This window comes from Mesocricetus auratus, unplaced genomic scaffold, assembly GCF_017639785.1.
Source record: "Mesocricetus auratus isolate SY011 unplaced genomic scaffold, BCM_Maur_2.0 Super-Scaffold_100062, whole genome shotgun sequence".
NCBI lineage: Eukaryota > Metazoa > Chordata > Mammalia > Rodentia > Cricetidae > Mesocricetus > Mesocricetus auratus.
This window is the reverse complement of record NW_024429234.1, coordinates 1265691-1280841: the sequence shown is the minus strand read 5'-3', so window position 1 is coordinate 1280841 and position 15151 is coordinate 1265691. Positions and strand designations below refer to the sequence as shown.

Below are 15151 nucleotides of genomic sequence, written 5' to 3'. Positions count from 1 at the left end.
TGAGGAGACTGAAGAGGATCTCATGTTCAAGGACAGTCTGGGTTTTTTTTTTGTTTGTTTGTTTTTGGTTTTGGTTTTTCGAGACAGGGTTTCTCTGTGGCTTTGGAGGCTGTCCTGGAACTCACTTTGTAGACCAGGCTGGCCTCGAACTCACAGAGATCCGCCTGCCTCTGCCTCCCAAGTGCTGGGATTAAAGGCGTGCCCACCAACGCCCAGCTCAAGGACAGTCTGGGAAACTTAAAGAGAGTATGTCAAAATTACGTTTTGTTTGTTGTTGTCATCATCCTTGTCATTTATCTCCTTCCTCTTCCTTTTTTTTTTTTTTTTTTTGGCAGCATCTTTCTGTGTATTCCTGGGTACCTTGGAACTCATTCTGTAGACCAGTCCAGCCTCAAACTCGGAGATCTGTGCTACTTCCATCCAGTTTTCTTTTTCTTCTACTATCTTCCTATATAGCCCTTGCTGGCCTGGAACTTGCTATTTGGTCCAGGTTGCCCTGGAACTCAGAGATCTGACAGTTTTCCTTCGCCTCCTAATACTTGGATTAAGGAATGTGCCACCAGACCCCACCCAAAAAAGAAAATTATTATAGAATGCTTGTCTAGCATGTAGAGAAGTACTGGATTCAACCCTCAGTATTAGGGAGAGAGAAAACATGTGATAAAAGTATAGATATGTAAAAATAAAAAAGAAATAAATTATAAGCATGTAGATTCCAATTACCTAAATGGCATTAGAATCTGATTTTAAGAATAATTTTTTTGTATGTATACGGGTGTTTTTCATACACATGTGTCTGTGTACCAGGTTTCCAGCCTTTCAGGGCCAGAAGAGTGCATTGGAGCCCGTGAAACTAGAGTCACAGATTGCTGTCAGCTGCCATGAATTTATATTTTAAAAAGGCCATAAAAAGCATGATTAATACTCAGTATTTTAAGGTTTTTTTTTAAGATTCTTTTTTTGTACAAATGTTTGGTTTGTATGTATGTGTATCACATGTGTGCCTCGTGCCTGTAAAAGCCAGAAGAAGTCATTGGGTCCCTGGAGTTGGAGTTACACATGGTTTTGAGCTACCACATGGATGTTGGGAATAGAACTCATGTCCTCTGAAGGAACAGTCTATGTTCTTAACTCCTGAGCCATCTCTTCAGCCCCAATATTTTAGGAGTTTGAGACCTCCTGATTATCAGAGGACATTAGAACCCTGGATTTTTGGCTTCTTTCAAAAGCTGGGCCTATTCTGGCGTCACATAATTCTAGACCAACTATGATAGGAATAAAGTGTTAACTGGAGGAGGGGTATGTGACTTAGGGGTATGTGACTTAGGGTTGTTATTGCTGTGATGAAACACCATAACCAAAAGCAACTTGGGAAAGAAAGGTTTTATTTCACTCACAGTTCCATAAAACAGTTGTCACCAAAAGCAGTGAGAGCACCCAGGAACTTAAAAAGAGGCAGAAGCTGCAGAGGCCAGGGAGGGATGCTGCTTGCTGGTTTATTCCCTGTGGCTTTCTCAACCTGCTTTCTTACAGAACCTAGGACCACCAGCCTAGGGGTGACACCACCTATAATGAACTTGGCCCTCCCACATCATTCACAACTTATAAAAATGTCCAACAAATTTGCCTGCAGCCTGATTTTATGGAAGCATTTTCTCAAATGAGAAAATAGAGTAATCTCTCAGACTGGCTTCGAACTCACAGAGATCTGCCTGCCTCTGCTTCTCAAATGCTGGGATTAAAGGCATGCACCACCAATGCGCCTGGCTCCTCCTGAGTTTAAAAACATTTGTTGTTGTCATTACTGTTTTGTTTTGCTTTGGTAACAGCAGATAGTGTTGATGTTTTTCTGTTGTGCTGGCACAGACAACTTCAGGTGTTGGGAGTTAAGGATTGAGGCTGCTAAAAGTGGGCCATATGCTGTTACCTGCATAATCTATTTGCACTAGTGTTGAGGACTGTTTTCTATTTTTGGGCTTTTAGTTTACTCTTTATTTGTTTTGGAGACAGGGTTTCTCTGTCGTGGAGCTCACAGAAATTCACCTGCCTATGCTTCTCGAGTGCTGGGATTAAAGGTGTGCACCACCTGCACCACCACCACCACCACCACCTCACCCTACTTTCCTCTTTTAAGGGAAGAAAATGGTCAGGCATGGTACCATACACCTTTGAGGCAGAGGCTGGTGGATATCTGTATTCGTTGTTAGCCTGGTCTACTATAATGAGACCCCCTGTCTCAATAAATAAGTTAACAAAAGGAGGAGCTGGGCATGGTAGCACACACCTTTAATTCCCAGCATTCAGGAGTCAGAGGCAGGAGGATCTCTGGTTCAAGGCCAGCTAGATGTACATAGAATTCCAGGACAGTCAGGGAGGAGACCTGTCTGGGAAAACAAAAAAAGCCAGTGGTGGTGGGACATACCTTTAATCCCAGTACTCCATAGGCAGAAATGAGTACATCTCTGAGTTTGAGGTCAGCCTGGTTTACAGAGTGAGTTCCAGGACAGGACAGCCAAGGCTACACAGCTAAGACTGCAACCCTGTCTTAACCCCTCTTCCTCCAAAAAGAAAATGGTACATTAGGGATATAAGTATCTTTCTCTAAAATTGGCAGAGACATATAAAACATCTCATATACTTTGTGAACAATGTTATAAATAAGTGAGTACATGCATCCAAAAGTGAAAATTGAAATTGTCTGGGTATGGTGGCACATATCCTATCCCAACACTCGGGGTAGGACGCAGGCCAGCTTGGGCTACATAACAAATATCTGGCTATTCAGGACTATGTTGCAAGAACTTATCTCTAAAAGAAAGAAAAATATTAGTGATATTTTTTCTTTTTTTGTTTTTTGTTTTGTTTTATGAGAGGGTTTCTCTGTATTGTTTTGGAGGCTGTCAGTCCAGCCTAGCCTCGAACTCACAGAGCTCTGCCTGCCTCTGCCTCCCAAGTATTGGGATTAAAGGCGTGCGCCACCACCACCGGCTATTAGTGATATTTTTTAAGTGTAAATGAGTGTGTGTGTTGAATGAATATGTGTGGACAGGTGTATGTGTAGAGAAAAACACCAAAAAAAAAAAAAGGAAAATTATGTCGAACTGTTTTGGGGGGAGGAGGGTTTTTGTTGTTGTTGTTTTGGTTTTTGTGGGGGGAGTTGGTTTTTTGAGAAAGGGTTTCTCTGTGTAGCTTTGGAGGTTGTCCTGGAATTTTGCCTCAAAAAACAAAAACAAAGTACTTACTTCTCTTGCTATAGATCTGAGTTTGATTCCCAGCACAACAGAGTGGCTCACAGCCATCGATAACCCCAGTTTGAGAGGATACTGTGCTCTTTTTACCTCCAAGGCACCAAGAGTGAAAATACATGGTGCACAGACATACATGCAAGCAAAACATTCATAAAATAGAATTTTAACAAAGTGCTTCCTTGTCTCAGCCACCCCTGTAAAAATCCAAACAGAGGGCTGGAGAGATGGCTCAGAGGTTAAGAGCACTGACTGCTTTTCCAGGGGTCCTGGGTTAATTCCCAGCAGCTACATGGTGGCTCACAACCATCTACAATTCAATCCAGTGTCCTCTTCTGGCATATAGGCAGAACAGAGAGTTAAGAGGAGAAGGAGATGGTCTGCAACCACTTGAGGAATGTTGCTTTTATTTTTATGCCGTTCAGCTCTGGAGCAAGCTTCAAGTGAAGTCTTTACCTTTACTTAGGCCATTGGAAGGAAAATGCCTAAGAGGAAATGAAATCCTCGTGTTCCTTTGAGGCTACTAACCACTCTTCCTTTTCTTTTTCAGTGAACGAGATAATTGGAAGAGACATGTCCCAGATTTCTGTTTCCCAAGGCCCAGAGGTGAGCAGAGGCGCTCCTCTCCCATGTCCCAGCTCCCCAAATTGAGGAACACCCGATGGGCTCTAACAGTGTTCACTGCAGCTTTGTGCCCACTCTCTGCTTCTCCTGGACCTTGGGTTTCCAGCCAGAACCTGCTCCAGGAGTTGGACTCACTGTGGGAAAAGCAGCATTCCTCCACCTCAAACCTTGGGCAGATTTATAAAAGAACAGGAACAGCATAGGCTGTTTAAGCTGTGGGAAAACGAGCTTTGCTTTTATATATATATATATATATATATATATATATATTTAAATAGGATACTTTTATATGATGGGTGCTTTGAGTGTGAATGCAGCAGGCTCTATTTCAGAGGTGCTGCTCTTGCAGATGACCTGGTTGCATAGCTAGGATTAGTAATTTGTACTGCTTTCTGGTCATTTGAAGAGCCCCTTATTTGATATTTTTAAAATACGAAATTTTGATAAAACCTTCCAGAGGCAGACAAAAAAAAATTATCCTAAGCCCACACTTAGACCTCAGAAACTTAGCATGCATCCTGAAGCCTTTCATAGTTTCATAGGAAATAAAGCCAAATGTAGCTTATACTCTTTATAAAAAGTACAATGTTAGGTAAATTGAGAAGAGACCATTCCATCATTAAAGTGTTGGAATATGAATACATTCCAAAGCGTAGTCTTTTTGTAATGTTAGATAGTCATCAAGCAGTCTCTCCACTAGCTCCATGTTCAAGCTTTTTTCTTCCCTCAGGGAAAGGGTAAAATGGTCATTTGTAAGGTGAATTTCAAAGGTAGGATTTTAGCTTGGGTAGTTGTTTTCTCAAATGGGAGCATCCACCTTGAGTCTAGTCTTTGAAGCCAATCTCCTAATTGTTTAGGCTTTGCAGTTTTAACTCCTGGAGTCAGACCAGCAGTGTCTGGAGCTAAGTATGAATGAGGTGTGTACTAGGAGGGGTGGAGAAAATGCAGTACTCCAGATGAGAAGGCTTTAGGTTCACAATGGCTCGGAAAGCTTATCTCCTGTTCTGTTTACAGCCGCAATGATTCTGTCCCATGGTGTCCTGACTGTATGACCTGAAAACCAGCCTTTTCTCCAAAAGGCGTTGGGGCACATCAAAAAAATGAGGTGGTGTCATAGACCTGTCCTCCACACCAAAGACACCCTGGTGCTGTTGCTGGTGAGGCTTATGTCCAAGGCAGGGGCCAGCAGAAACTTCAGCCTGCTGTCTACCAAAGGAGGTGCCCTAGTTGGGTACTGTTCCCAAACCCTGCCTTTACCCTTCCCTTTTACAGTCCCTGAATTTTACAGTATGCTTTCAAATGAAATAATGTACTTTCATTTATTCAGGAAGCAAATTGAGTGCCTATAAGTGAGACACTATGCTGTACTGGCTAAAGACATGGGCTGTTTCTCTAGGGGATTGTGACCTTTGGTGGCAGGCTTTCTTTATGAAGGTACATCAGGCCTCAGGGTCTGGCCTATTGCCCACCAACTCTAATGAGCAGGGTAAGAGATACTGATTCAGGATAAGGGAAATATGTTTTTAACATGATGTTTTAAGTTTCTCCCCTCAAACTAGTTAGAAAACAGTCTATCAACAAATTCCTCTGGCCACTCTTAGAGCTGGATATTTTCCAAATTTCTCTGAAAGTAAGTTTTGCATCAATGAGTGTGGATATTGAGATTTGCTTTAGGGCCCATGGTTGGTAGCCCGCAGCTTCATCTACAAGGCATTGGCCTTTCAGGTGAACTTGCAGAGACTTGGCCAGATTTGCTTCTAGCCTCTTTCCCCTAGGGCAGCTGCCTCATGTGAGGTCATGAAAGACCTTTTTGGGGTGCTGCTTTGCTGCCTTCAAGAATAAAAGCCTCTATGATCCAGAGTTGCTATGCACCAAATTTTGATGCCTTTTAAATACCTTGATGCCTGTAGTATTAGAAATGCTTTCCTATTTAAAACAGTTTAGATTTTAAAAATAGAGCTTTGTATTGTATGTAATGGTTTTATATTAGCTTTGTATAAGCTTTCATGTAAGAGTCATATTTTTGGCTTTGTAGATAAAGATTTAAATTTTTGTGCAAAATAGTGATGGTAAAGCACACATCCATTTGACTATGCAAACTGATTCTAGTAGCAGCACTGAGCAACTGGGCATTTACTAGCACACACCCTTTTCTCTCATCTGTACTAGACCTTGGGTTGAGGAAAGAAGGAGCAGCCTTCTGTTTACTAGAGACGTGAGAAACATGACTGAAAACATTAAAACGAGATGTCTGGGTTCACATGTGGGGCTGCTGCCCTGGCTACACCCCATCACCACCCAGGACCAGCCAGTATCACCAGACTTCTGCTGGGCCTAGCTGAGAGTCCGTTTTTAACATGTAGAACGCATGGTCATCTTCAAGCCTCAGGTAGGCCCAAGTTGAAACCATGTGCTTTATAGAATGGATGTTTAGGTGAAGAAATTGGTTCTCAGTTATGTTTACAGCACTTGGAATTGTGTTTTCTTGTACATTTTATATTTTAAAATCTTTTATAGGAGTGCAGTGCTCCTTACACAAATACAAAGGGAAGATGAGCCAACAGTTCAGGCTCCTCAGTTACAGTGCTGAAATAATAAACAGTGACAGATCAACAGCATCCTTGAAATCTGAGTTTTTCTCCATCTGGGGCTGGTGTGGAACCCTTTAGGCCAGAGCTAAGAGCTCTGTGGCTCCTTAAAAGTCCACATGATCAAGAACTTACAGAGAAGATAGATTTCAAATTTTCTTCTGGGATCAGTTCTGCATCCTTTGATGGGCACAAAGGTCATGCCACAGTGTTTGCTAGGGTCTCGACAACTGGTCTTCCAAGGTGTTGCACGAAAACATTGACAAAGTCCCCTTTAAGTTCAGCCTGAGTTTGCAAGTGCACCTGCCCTCTGGTGTTCTCTGGGAATATTGCAGCAGCACAATCTAGAATAATTTGGGGTTTTGTAGTTTGTGGCAGGGGAGCTATACAGCTTTGGCTGGACTAAAATTGACTATGTAGACTAGACTGGATTTGAACTTAAGGGAGACCTCTTCCCTCTGCCTCCTGAGTGCTGGGTTATAGGCATGAACTATCATATCCAGCTGGTTTTGCCATCCGAAGCTCCTTGGGTTTGGCTGGAGGGGACTTATTTGTGGTCACTTTGTTTCTGAGGTCCAGGTATCCTGAGGATGGGTGCTAACTTGCTGCCTTCCTTCCTCCCAGAAGGATAGGGAAAGTAGAGAGGGGTCTCAGGCATAAGTGGACTCTTGATTCTCCCAAGAATCATAAATATCAACACAGGCCTTCTGTGCACCCTTCAACCCCAGTATTTGAGGGCTAAGGACAGATCAAAGGCTTTCTGGGTATCACACCATCAGGAGTAGAGCAGCCTCATCACAACCCCAGTCCTGCTTGTAAGGTAGCCATCATCTTTGGGATAAGCAGGCAGAGAAACAGGGTACATGGGAGGAAGGAGAGTGGTGCTGAGCTTGACCTTTCCAGGTGCCTTGGAGAGCTTTGACAAGCCAGAAAGAAGCCACTGGATTGAGGGTGCTCTGGACTCAGGAAAGGCATGTTAGCTGAGGACATCAGCTTAGTCTGCTGGTTTCCTCTTCTATAAACACACCCACTCCTTGGGAGCTTGTAACACAGTGCGAGATGGGTCACCAACAGGCATCAGAGTGGTGTAGTCATCAGGAGCCAGCTGTAGAAGTGACACAGATTTAGGGGATGGAGTTCCAGGCTCAGCTAGGCCCTCAGGCCCTCCCAACCACACAGTCTCACCTGGTAAGCTTGGAAGACACTGAGGAGATCCTTCATACCAGCTGTGTAGGGGACCCCCTGCATTCGGACCAGGGCTCCTGGCTGTGACAGCATTGAGGTGGGAGTAGAGGCCAAGGCAGTAGGTGGTGTGGTGAGGTACCCCACAGCAGTGGGAGAGACTGGGGGGCTAGGGTGGGAGAGGTCATAATTTAGTCATAGAATCCCACCTGTAGCCTAGACCTAGCCCATCCTCTTCTGTATCTCTACAGTGATATCTCCAGTCTGTTAGCCCACATCTGTAACTCCCTTGCCATCTCAAAATGAGGTTCTGATTTCTAACCTGTTGATCTTGGGTTATGTGGGCCAGAAATGTATCAGGACCCTTCCAGATGGTAGCAGCAGGGCTGTGAACCAGTCCTAGTAGCAAGTACCTGGGGTAGTAGGCTGTGTAGTTCATGTACAGTTGAGCGGCTGGCCCTGGGTAGTAGGCAAGAGGAGCAGGGGCAGCAGGTACCCTGGCAGTTGGAAGCAGCGCAGATGAAGGATACAGTGCTGTCGTCTCTGTGGGAATGAGGGCTGGGGTGGCTTGGAAAGTGGCGTAGGTGGGTGGTGAGAGGCCTGGAGACAAGAGCACGTTCAGAGAGCTCACAATTTCCCTGGATAGCACAACTAGAATGGTAAGCAGTGGCTTGCAAGACCTTGGCTCCCACATGCCTCCTCCTCTAGCCCATGCAGCACTCACAGGGCAGTTTGCAGGGTGGAGGGGACATGCCACTGCGGTTCAAGGAACCCCCCATCAGCACGCGGCTCATCTCCTCTGTGGAACAAGGGACTACTTCCACGTAGCGTTCTTTCATCACCTTCTTGTGGCAACGCTGGGCAGCAGCCAGAGCACGCTCTGATGACGTCATCTGGATGAAGGCATCACCAGATGGCCGGCCCTGTGCACAACGCCTCGTGAGCAGTTTGCCCCACAGAAAGATGCCTTCCTCTGAACACACCCTTTCTTCCCCTGTGCAGTTGCCCTTTCTAGCGGTAGCCTCACCTGCTGGTTGAGCACCATATGCACACCATGAGGTCGAATGTCAGCTGCTGCTTCTCCTAGAAAACTCAGAATGTCTTCAATGGTGGCTGTGTAAGGCAGGCCTCGAAGGCGTACACAGTCCCTCCCAGTCCCTCCTGCCAGTGGAAAGGGAATCGGCAGCAGCGGAGCAGTCAGTGTGGGAAGGAGTGAACTGGCTGCGTAGCGGTTCAGGACCTAGTAAGAAAGGCGTCGGGTTTATCACACTGTGGGGGCCCAGCCCACCCTGAAGCAGCGGCACACTGGGACGTGGGAGCTGTGAGTGCTCACCTGCTGTACCTCAGCTGCAGTGCTCCTGAAGAGTTCAATGTATCGCTTACCCAGCATGCCTTTGTGCCTGCGCAGAGCAGCCTGCGCCTGTTCCTCACAGGCAAAGAGAGCAAAGGCATCTCCAGTTGGCCTGCCATCAGGGTGGCGTACAAAGAGCAGCCCATCAGCTCCCCCAGTCACTGGGCATTCTGGCCCCAGGAAGTCTAGAACATCTGTTGGCCCAGCTGAAAATGGGAGTCCCCGCAGCCTCAGGATCACTTGATCTTCCCGTGACAGGAAACGAGCCACCTCTAGTGATGTACCTAGGTTGGAAGAACAGGAGTTGCTTGCTGATTTAATCATTGTAACATGCACCCAGATGGGAAACGGGATATAGATGAAGACACAACAGACCTAGGGCCTTCTATGGACACACTCACCCCCTGCGATCTTCACAAATTCCTCCCCTGTGGCTTTATATACCTGGGAAAACAGAAAGCAGCCCATGGGTCTCCGTCCTTACTCAGGTTTGCCCTGTTCCACTTCTAGCCCAAAGCCCCACCTCAATATAGCGGACACCCATGTGGTGCTTGTGTCTCTGCAGCGCTAGGTCCCGCTGCTCGCTGTCCTCAAATCGGATGAGGGCCTCGCCATTTCTGCGGCCCTGGGCGTTGAGACAGAGTGCTACACCACCCCTGTGGAGCCAGTGTTGTTAGTGCCTCCTGGGTAGACTTGCCCTCTTACCCCTCCCATCCTGCCACACCCACCTGGCAATGTTGAGCCCTTTGAAGAATCGAGCCACATCCTGGTCTGATGACTGCCAGGGCAGCCCACGGGCCCGAACTACAGTCTCATTGTCCACCACATCAGCCTTGCTGCTGTGGGGGCAGGGCACAGGATCAGTGCTGTCCAGATGCTGTCACCCCCACCCCTGCTCCCACACTCACCAAGGCCCCGTTTCATATTTCTGCTTTACCACCTCTGGCTTGGAAAACAACTGACCTGAGAGGAGATGGCATGGGGTCAGCAGGGTCTGGGGGAGGAAGTCTCCCCACCAAGCTCTACAGAAATAGGACAGGTGAGGGAATTGAGGAGGTGATAGAGGGGCTTCCACCTTGTGTTCTCTTAGAGAAGGTCACAAGTCTGCAAAAGGACTGAGGAATAGGCATTCACCCAACCCTGACACTAGGTGACAGGCTGTGCAAAAAGCTTACCCTTGGGCCCTTCAAGTAGGTGGAGAATAACAGCTACCATAGTCTTCACTTCCCAGACCCCAAAGTCATCTTCTGTTGCATCTGTTTCTAGTCCCAAGTCTACAGGCAGAGAAATGACAGCTGAATCCAGGTCCATACACCCCACGTTACCCCCAACCATCCACAGACTCCTAGCAAACACATGCAGCTAGTCCTCAGACCAAACACAGACGTGCCCACATTCCAAATGTATCCCAGTGTAGATGCAGACATGAGTACCCTAAAGGACAGGGCCAAATCCAGACTTGCCTACATTAATATAACCCATACAGCAGCGTGCACATGCTTGGGCAGATTAGCTACCCCTCCACCTTAATTCTGCTGGGTCACAGGTACCCTGTGCCATGGTGCCCACTGTGAGGTCCCTGGCGGGGAAGGCGCTTGGGTGCTGCATATGGAACTCTCGGCGGAGGTCGTAGAAGGAGAAGAAGGCGTCCGGGAGCACCAGGTTCTGGGAACACGTGGGAGTAGGATGAGAAGGTGCTCTGAAGTGTCCATCCCCACAACAAGGATCTTGCAAACCCAACCCCCCCTGTGCCCTCAATGCCATACCTTCCTGGAGGCCTCAGGATGCAGAACCTGTCGCAACAGCTGCTGCCCATCAGTGCAGAGCACATAGGGGCCCCCGCCCAGCAGAGCCACATCCCTGCTCACCAGCTGTGAGAACTGGGGACAGGGAGTGGAGACTCAGACATAGATTCACAGCTAGGCAGGCTGAAACTGGGGGTAGGAGGAGGGAGGGACTCAGGCTGCAAAGCTGGTTCGGCAGGATGTTCAGCCCTACCCTGTCTGGTAAGTAGAAGGCCTTGCTCCATATCCCAGGCTCCTAATCCCCACCCCTGCCCTAGTCCACTGTCACCTCCTCTAGGCCAAATGAGAACAGTCACGCATAACCCAAGCCCCCATCAAACACACTTCAGGAGTCTGGAGGAGGGCCAGAGCAAACACCTGGTGGAGTGAGGCAAGCAGGTGGAAAGGGGCGGGGCAAAGCAGGTTAAACCTGTCCTGGACCAGGCACCACCCTCAGACAGGTGGGGGGGAAGGCTCACACCTGCCTGAGGGCCAAAAGGCTCATGGTCAATGGCGGCCCCGCCCCTTGGTCTGACCAACCCAGGAACGGAGAAACACCAAGGACAGAGCTTCATACTTGGACACTAGCGGCAGCCTGAGCTTTGACCCACGCCCTATCGACCAACTGGCACTGAACTGTTTGCTCATAGAGGGGGTGGCACTCTGATGGCTGCCCAGCACGCTCCTGCATTTCCCCTGCCAATTCTTTGTCACTTTTCAGCCTAAGGCTGGACAGAGCAAGGCACCCAGATTTCCTACAGCACCCTCCCAGGTGAGCAATAGGTTAGGCCTGGAGTCCTTCTGTACTATGTTCAGATTCAGCATCTTTGTTTCCTCATTAAGAACCAGAGTTGGGAGGAAATCTACGCTTCTAAAGGACTGACACTCATTATAGCTCCACCAAAGGGTGAGGGCAGCAGAGCAGACAGGGAAAATACCAGTGAGACTGACTCCCACTTGACCTGAATTTTTTTGGGGGGATGGAGGCATGCCCCTAGGCTTTTGCGCTCAGCAGGCAGGTAGCCCCCAGGTAGAGTAAGGACAGCACCCACGCCTGACCAGTCTGCAGGGACAGGCCTAAACCAGCAGCCCTCACCTAGCCGCGTCTGCCCCTGAGGCAGACACCGCCCGACGCCCCCGTTCCGGCCTCTCCCAAAAGGGCAGGCAGCAGGGACCTGTGATCTAGGGCCAAATTGAGTCCCTTGACCCCTATTTCTGAGTCGTCTGGACCTCGTTCCTCTGCTAGCAGGAGAGAGGACAGAGGAAGGGACCTCGGGGAAGGATCCCTCAGCCGCTATTGTCATCCCCTCAACAGGCGTAAAGGTTGGAAAGTAAGGTCCCTCTGGGAACGGCCTAGCACGCGCTCACACGGTAGTCGCTCAAAAGTTTCAAACAAGACCCTGTCCTAATGTCCGTGGGTCACGGCGCCCGACTATGTCTCCTGCCTCCCCCACCCCCGGGAGAGGTAGCGTCTCTATCACCCCGATATTCCACCACCCACGCGGGCCCCCACGCTCACCTGCTGCAACACCTTGTCCAGGGACTCCGCCCGTGCGAGGCTGTCTGCGCTGAGGCCGCTCGCCTCGCGGCACTGTGGACTCAAGGCAGCCGCCTCAGCGCGAACTAGCGACTTGTGCAGCGTCCCCACCTAAGAGCAGCAAGGGTAGCCCGGTAAGCCGCTGTGCCTCACCGGCCTTGGAGAGCCCAGAGGAGGCCCGCCACCTTTTTCCACCCTACCTGTCGGCTGCGCGGCTCCACCACTTGCCAAACTAGGAGGATTAAGTCGGTCTCGTCCGAGCCTAGGTCTGGCCCCAGCGCACCAGCAGTGGCCCCGAACAAAACGACCAGCGACTGGGGCCCTGGGCAGGGGTCTGTGGCAGAGTCTACTGCGGGATCTGGGCCCGGGGGTGGGGGTGGGGGCGGTGGTGGAGTCATGGCCGCAGAGGAAGGGGGCGCTCGGCCACACACACACACACACGCGGACGGACGAGGTGCACGCATGCACCGACCGACGGCAGACAGACGAGCTTGGGCGGGATCCGGTGTGTTGGGGGCGGCACCTGCGGCCGGGCTCTCACAGTGGGAGCTGCAGGGACCCGCCCGCGGTGCCCTTTGGGGCTGGGCGGCGCAGCTGCAGGTCCCAGCCTACTCTGGCGAGTTACCTGCGGCCCCGAGTGCCACGTGATCGGAGCGGCCCCGGGAACCTCGTGGGAGGGCCAGAACCCTGCCCGAGAGGCGAGAGCTCACTTTATCCTTGGCGTGCGCTCGGAGGCTGAAGTCCCACGTCTCGGTGAGGTCCTGCAGGACTCCTGGGACGAACCCGTTCTTTCTCCTGCTTCTTCTCCAGCAGGCAATGAGTCCTCCGCAAAAGAATGCGCAGGACCAGAGTCCTTTTCCATTCCGCCAAGATCACGTGGAAGCCACCAGGAGTCAATCCAGGGGCTGTAGGGGGTCACGACGTTCGGCTTGGGGGTTGATGGAAGTCACAAAGAGTCAAAAGCCGACGGCGCTACCACGTATCCACTGGAAGCCGGTGGGAGAGAGGTTGGGGAAAGGGAGGGTGGCAAAGATCAAGGGTTCTTAGGGCTGTGGGCGGCCACTAGAAATCACAGGGAAGGACGTGCCCAAACAGGTGTTAGAGTCCGCCTTGGACTGCGTCGGCAAAGCGCAGTCACTGTGGACGCGAGAGCTCAGGCCTTGATGCCAGAGAGGGAGCGCCTCTCCTCAAACCCGAGAGCGCAGAGGTTGAGCCAGATAAGTGCTCCAGGCCTGGAGATTCAGCCTACCTACCCCACGTGGGGGTTGCCTGTCTGTCCGATTTCGTCTTTCTTAGATGATAGGCGTGCGATCTGGAGATTGAAAGCACTCTGGCAGATACTGGATAGCGGTGAGCTGTGTACGAGCGCAGGCTACAAAGTCTGCACCCCAACCCAGTTCTGACTAGTCCCACTCACCCCACGGTGAGACTCTTATTATATTGCTTTCAGGCCGCCCTGGGCGCTCCGAATAAATAGTTTTCCCTCTACTCAGCTGTAACTAGTAATCTGGCGGGAGGAAAGAGCTACAGCCTGGCGTGGGACTTAAGCGATGCAGGATGCCAAAGCCAAGACTGAAGAACTTGGTGTGTTTGGAAAAAGCGGGGAGCTACATAAGATAAAAGGCAGCTCAGAACCCGGGAGCATCCCCAACTCATGCCGAAGGAAGGCGAGCGGAGCCAGGGGACCTAGAGTGCGGCTCCCGGGTTTCCCCGCACAGTAGCTCGGGAACACAAAGACCAGATACAGTGGAAGGCGGTTGGTGGGCTCACACTGCAATCCCTACCCCGGCGGCCCACCCCGAGCCAGCCCCTAAGCCCCGCCCCCGACGGTAAGCCTGGAATGTTAAATATTTGCTCTAGGAACCCGGAGAAACCGTGAGGTAAAGCCCCTCCCATTGCGGAGTGCGCCTGCGTTAGTTCAGACTTTCCGGTAGGACACTCCCGCCAGCCCGCACCCCTCGTCCTCGTTACTTAAAGGCCTGCAACGCTGCCGTCTCCGGTTCTGTGGGGCAGAGCCCCGGCCGGCGTCCCTACACGGCTATACCGGTGCCCTCTACCTACAACCTCCCACCTTTCATTCAACTTGTGGACCTCGCTTCCCGATTCTCCGGAAACTGGGATCCCTGGCTGTCCTGAGCCCACTGGAAAGAAGCGACAGTGCCCGGGTTCCCACTCGGTGCAACTCAGTACTGACAGACCGCGAGATCCCTTTCAACTCTGGTGCGCTCACCCGGCTATTCCTCGTAGTAAAACTATTCCAGACCTTTAATGTCGTTGGTTTTTGTGCTTGTGTGCAAGGTGCCTGCATGCCACAGCGCTTGTGTGGAGGTCAGGGGAATAGTATGAGTTGGCTCTCTCCTTCCACGAAATGAATGCTGGACGTAGAACTGAAGCAAGCCATCTTACCACCCCTGTTTTGTTTTTTTGAGACCGACTCTCGTGTGCCCATGTACAGTCTAAATAGCAGAGGATGACACTGTAAATCTGATTTTCCTGCCTTCGCTTTCTAAGTGCTTGGGAACCCAGCCAAAAGTGCCTCTGCACTCAAAAGGCAGAAGCCAAGGATGGCTGCAAAGACCCAAGTTAGCTAGCTTGGTCTACTTTGCAAGTCCCAGGTCAGAAATCAGTAAACAAAGCTAATAAGATTAGTAGCTTGAATGTGGGCTTGCAGTTACACACACACACACATACACACACACACAGGAGCTCCTTTCCAGGCCACCCTGCACTACATAAAACAGATAATTTTCAAAATCAGTTATTTAGTGGCACAGGCCTTTAATCCCAGCACTCCGGAGGCAGAGGAAGGCAGATCTCTGAGTCTGAGGCCAGTCTAGCCT

The 15151-nt window shown here is 50.0% G+C and overlaps 2 protein-coding genes and 1 long non-coding RNA gene across 9 annotated transcripts in view; 2 read left to right on the top strand and 1 right to left on the bottom strand.

The window, feature by feature from the left end:
* The window catches only part of Nfatc3 (nuclear factor of activated T cells 3), a 77994-nt gene extending 71507 nt beyond the window's left edge, over positions 1 to 6487 (top strand). For 3 of the 5 annotated variants that reach the window (XM_040736531.1, XM_040736528.1, XM_040736529.1), the window contains one exon: positions 3796 to 6487. In XM_040736531.1, coding sequence (XP_040592465.1) covers positions 3796 to 3896 — 101 coding nt within the window. In that variant the 3' untranslated portion in view covers positions 3897 to 6487. The remainder of the gene's footprint in view (positions 1 to 3795) is intronic. The other 2 variants (XR_005873441.1, XM_040736530.1) reach the window with 1 other exon arrangement.
* Positions 6345 to 12892, bottom strand: Esrp2 (epithelial splicing regulatory protein 2). Of its 3 annotated transcripts, none has more exons than XM_021230786.2 (15): positions 12512 to 12892; positions 12294 to 12422; positions 10757 to 10870; positions 10541 to 10655; positions 10166 to 10264; positions 9899 to 9953; positions 9719 to 9856; positions 9514 to 9646; positions 9392 to 9434; positions 8973 to 9274; positions 8667 to 8879; positions 8364 to 8562; positions 8053 to 8239; positions 7643 to 7808; positions 6345 to 7562 (listed from the first exon to the last, which is right to left on the bottom strand). In XM_021230786.2, the coding sequence occupies exons 1-15, from the start codon at positions 12773 to 12775 to the stop codon at positions 7473 to 7475; spliced, it is 2247 nt and encodes a 748-aa protein (XP_021086445.2). In that variant the 5' UTR covers positions 12776 to 12892; the 3' UTR covers positions 6345 to 7472. The 3 variants fall into 3 exon arrangements, with proteins under 3 accessions (XP_021086445.2, XP_012973383.2, XP_005076373.2); XM_013117929.3 differs by having other exon boundaries at positions 9719 to 9826; XM_005076316.4 differs by having other exon boundaries at positions 9719 to 9829; positions 12512 to 12852.
* A 649-nt stretch (positions 12893 to 13541) lies between these two features.
* LOC121136296 lies at positions 13542 to 14580 on the top strand. Its single transcript, XR_005873442.1, has 2 exons — positions 13542 to 13661; positions 14172 to 14580. It is a non-coding gene; the product is annotated as an uncharacterized LOC121136296 (long non-coding RNA).
* Positions 14581 to 15151: the final 571 nt, after the last annotated feature.

Bases quoted from the DNA above. Each gene is read 5' to 3' on its own strand.
- Esrp2 (XM_021230786.2), bottom strand. From the start codon at position 12,775: ATGCGTGCACCTCGTCCGTCCGCGTGTGTGTGTGTGTGTGGCCGAGCG. The intron at 10,656-10,756 runs GTATGGCATTGA...ACGTGTTCCCAG, and splicing joins ATCCTGAGGCCTCCAGGAAG to AACCTGGTGCTCCCGGACGC. The intron at 9,857-9,898 runs GTGAGTGTGGGA...GCATCTGGACAG, and splicing joins AAATATGAAACGGGGCCTTG to CACTGATCCTGTGCCCTGCC.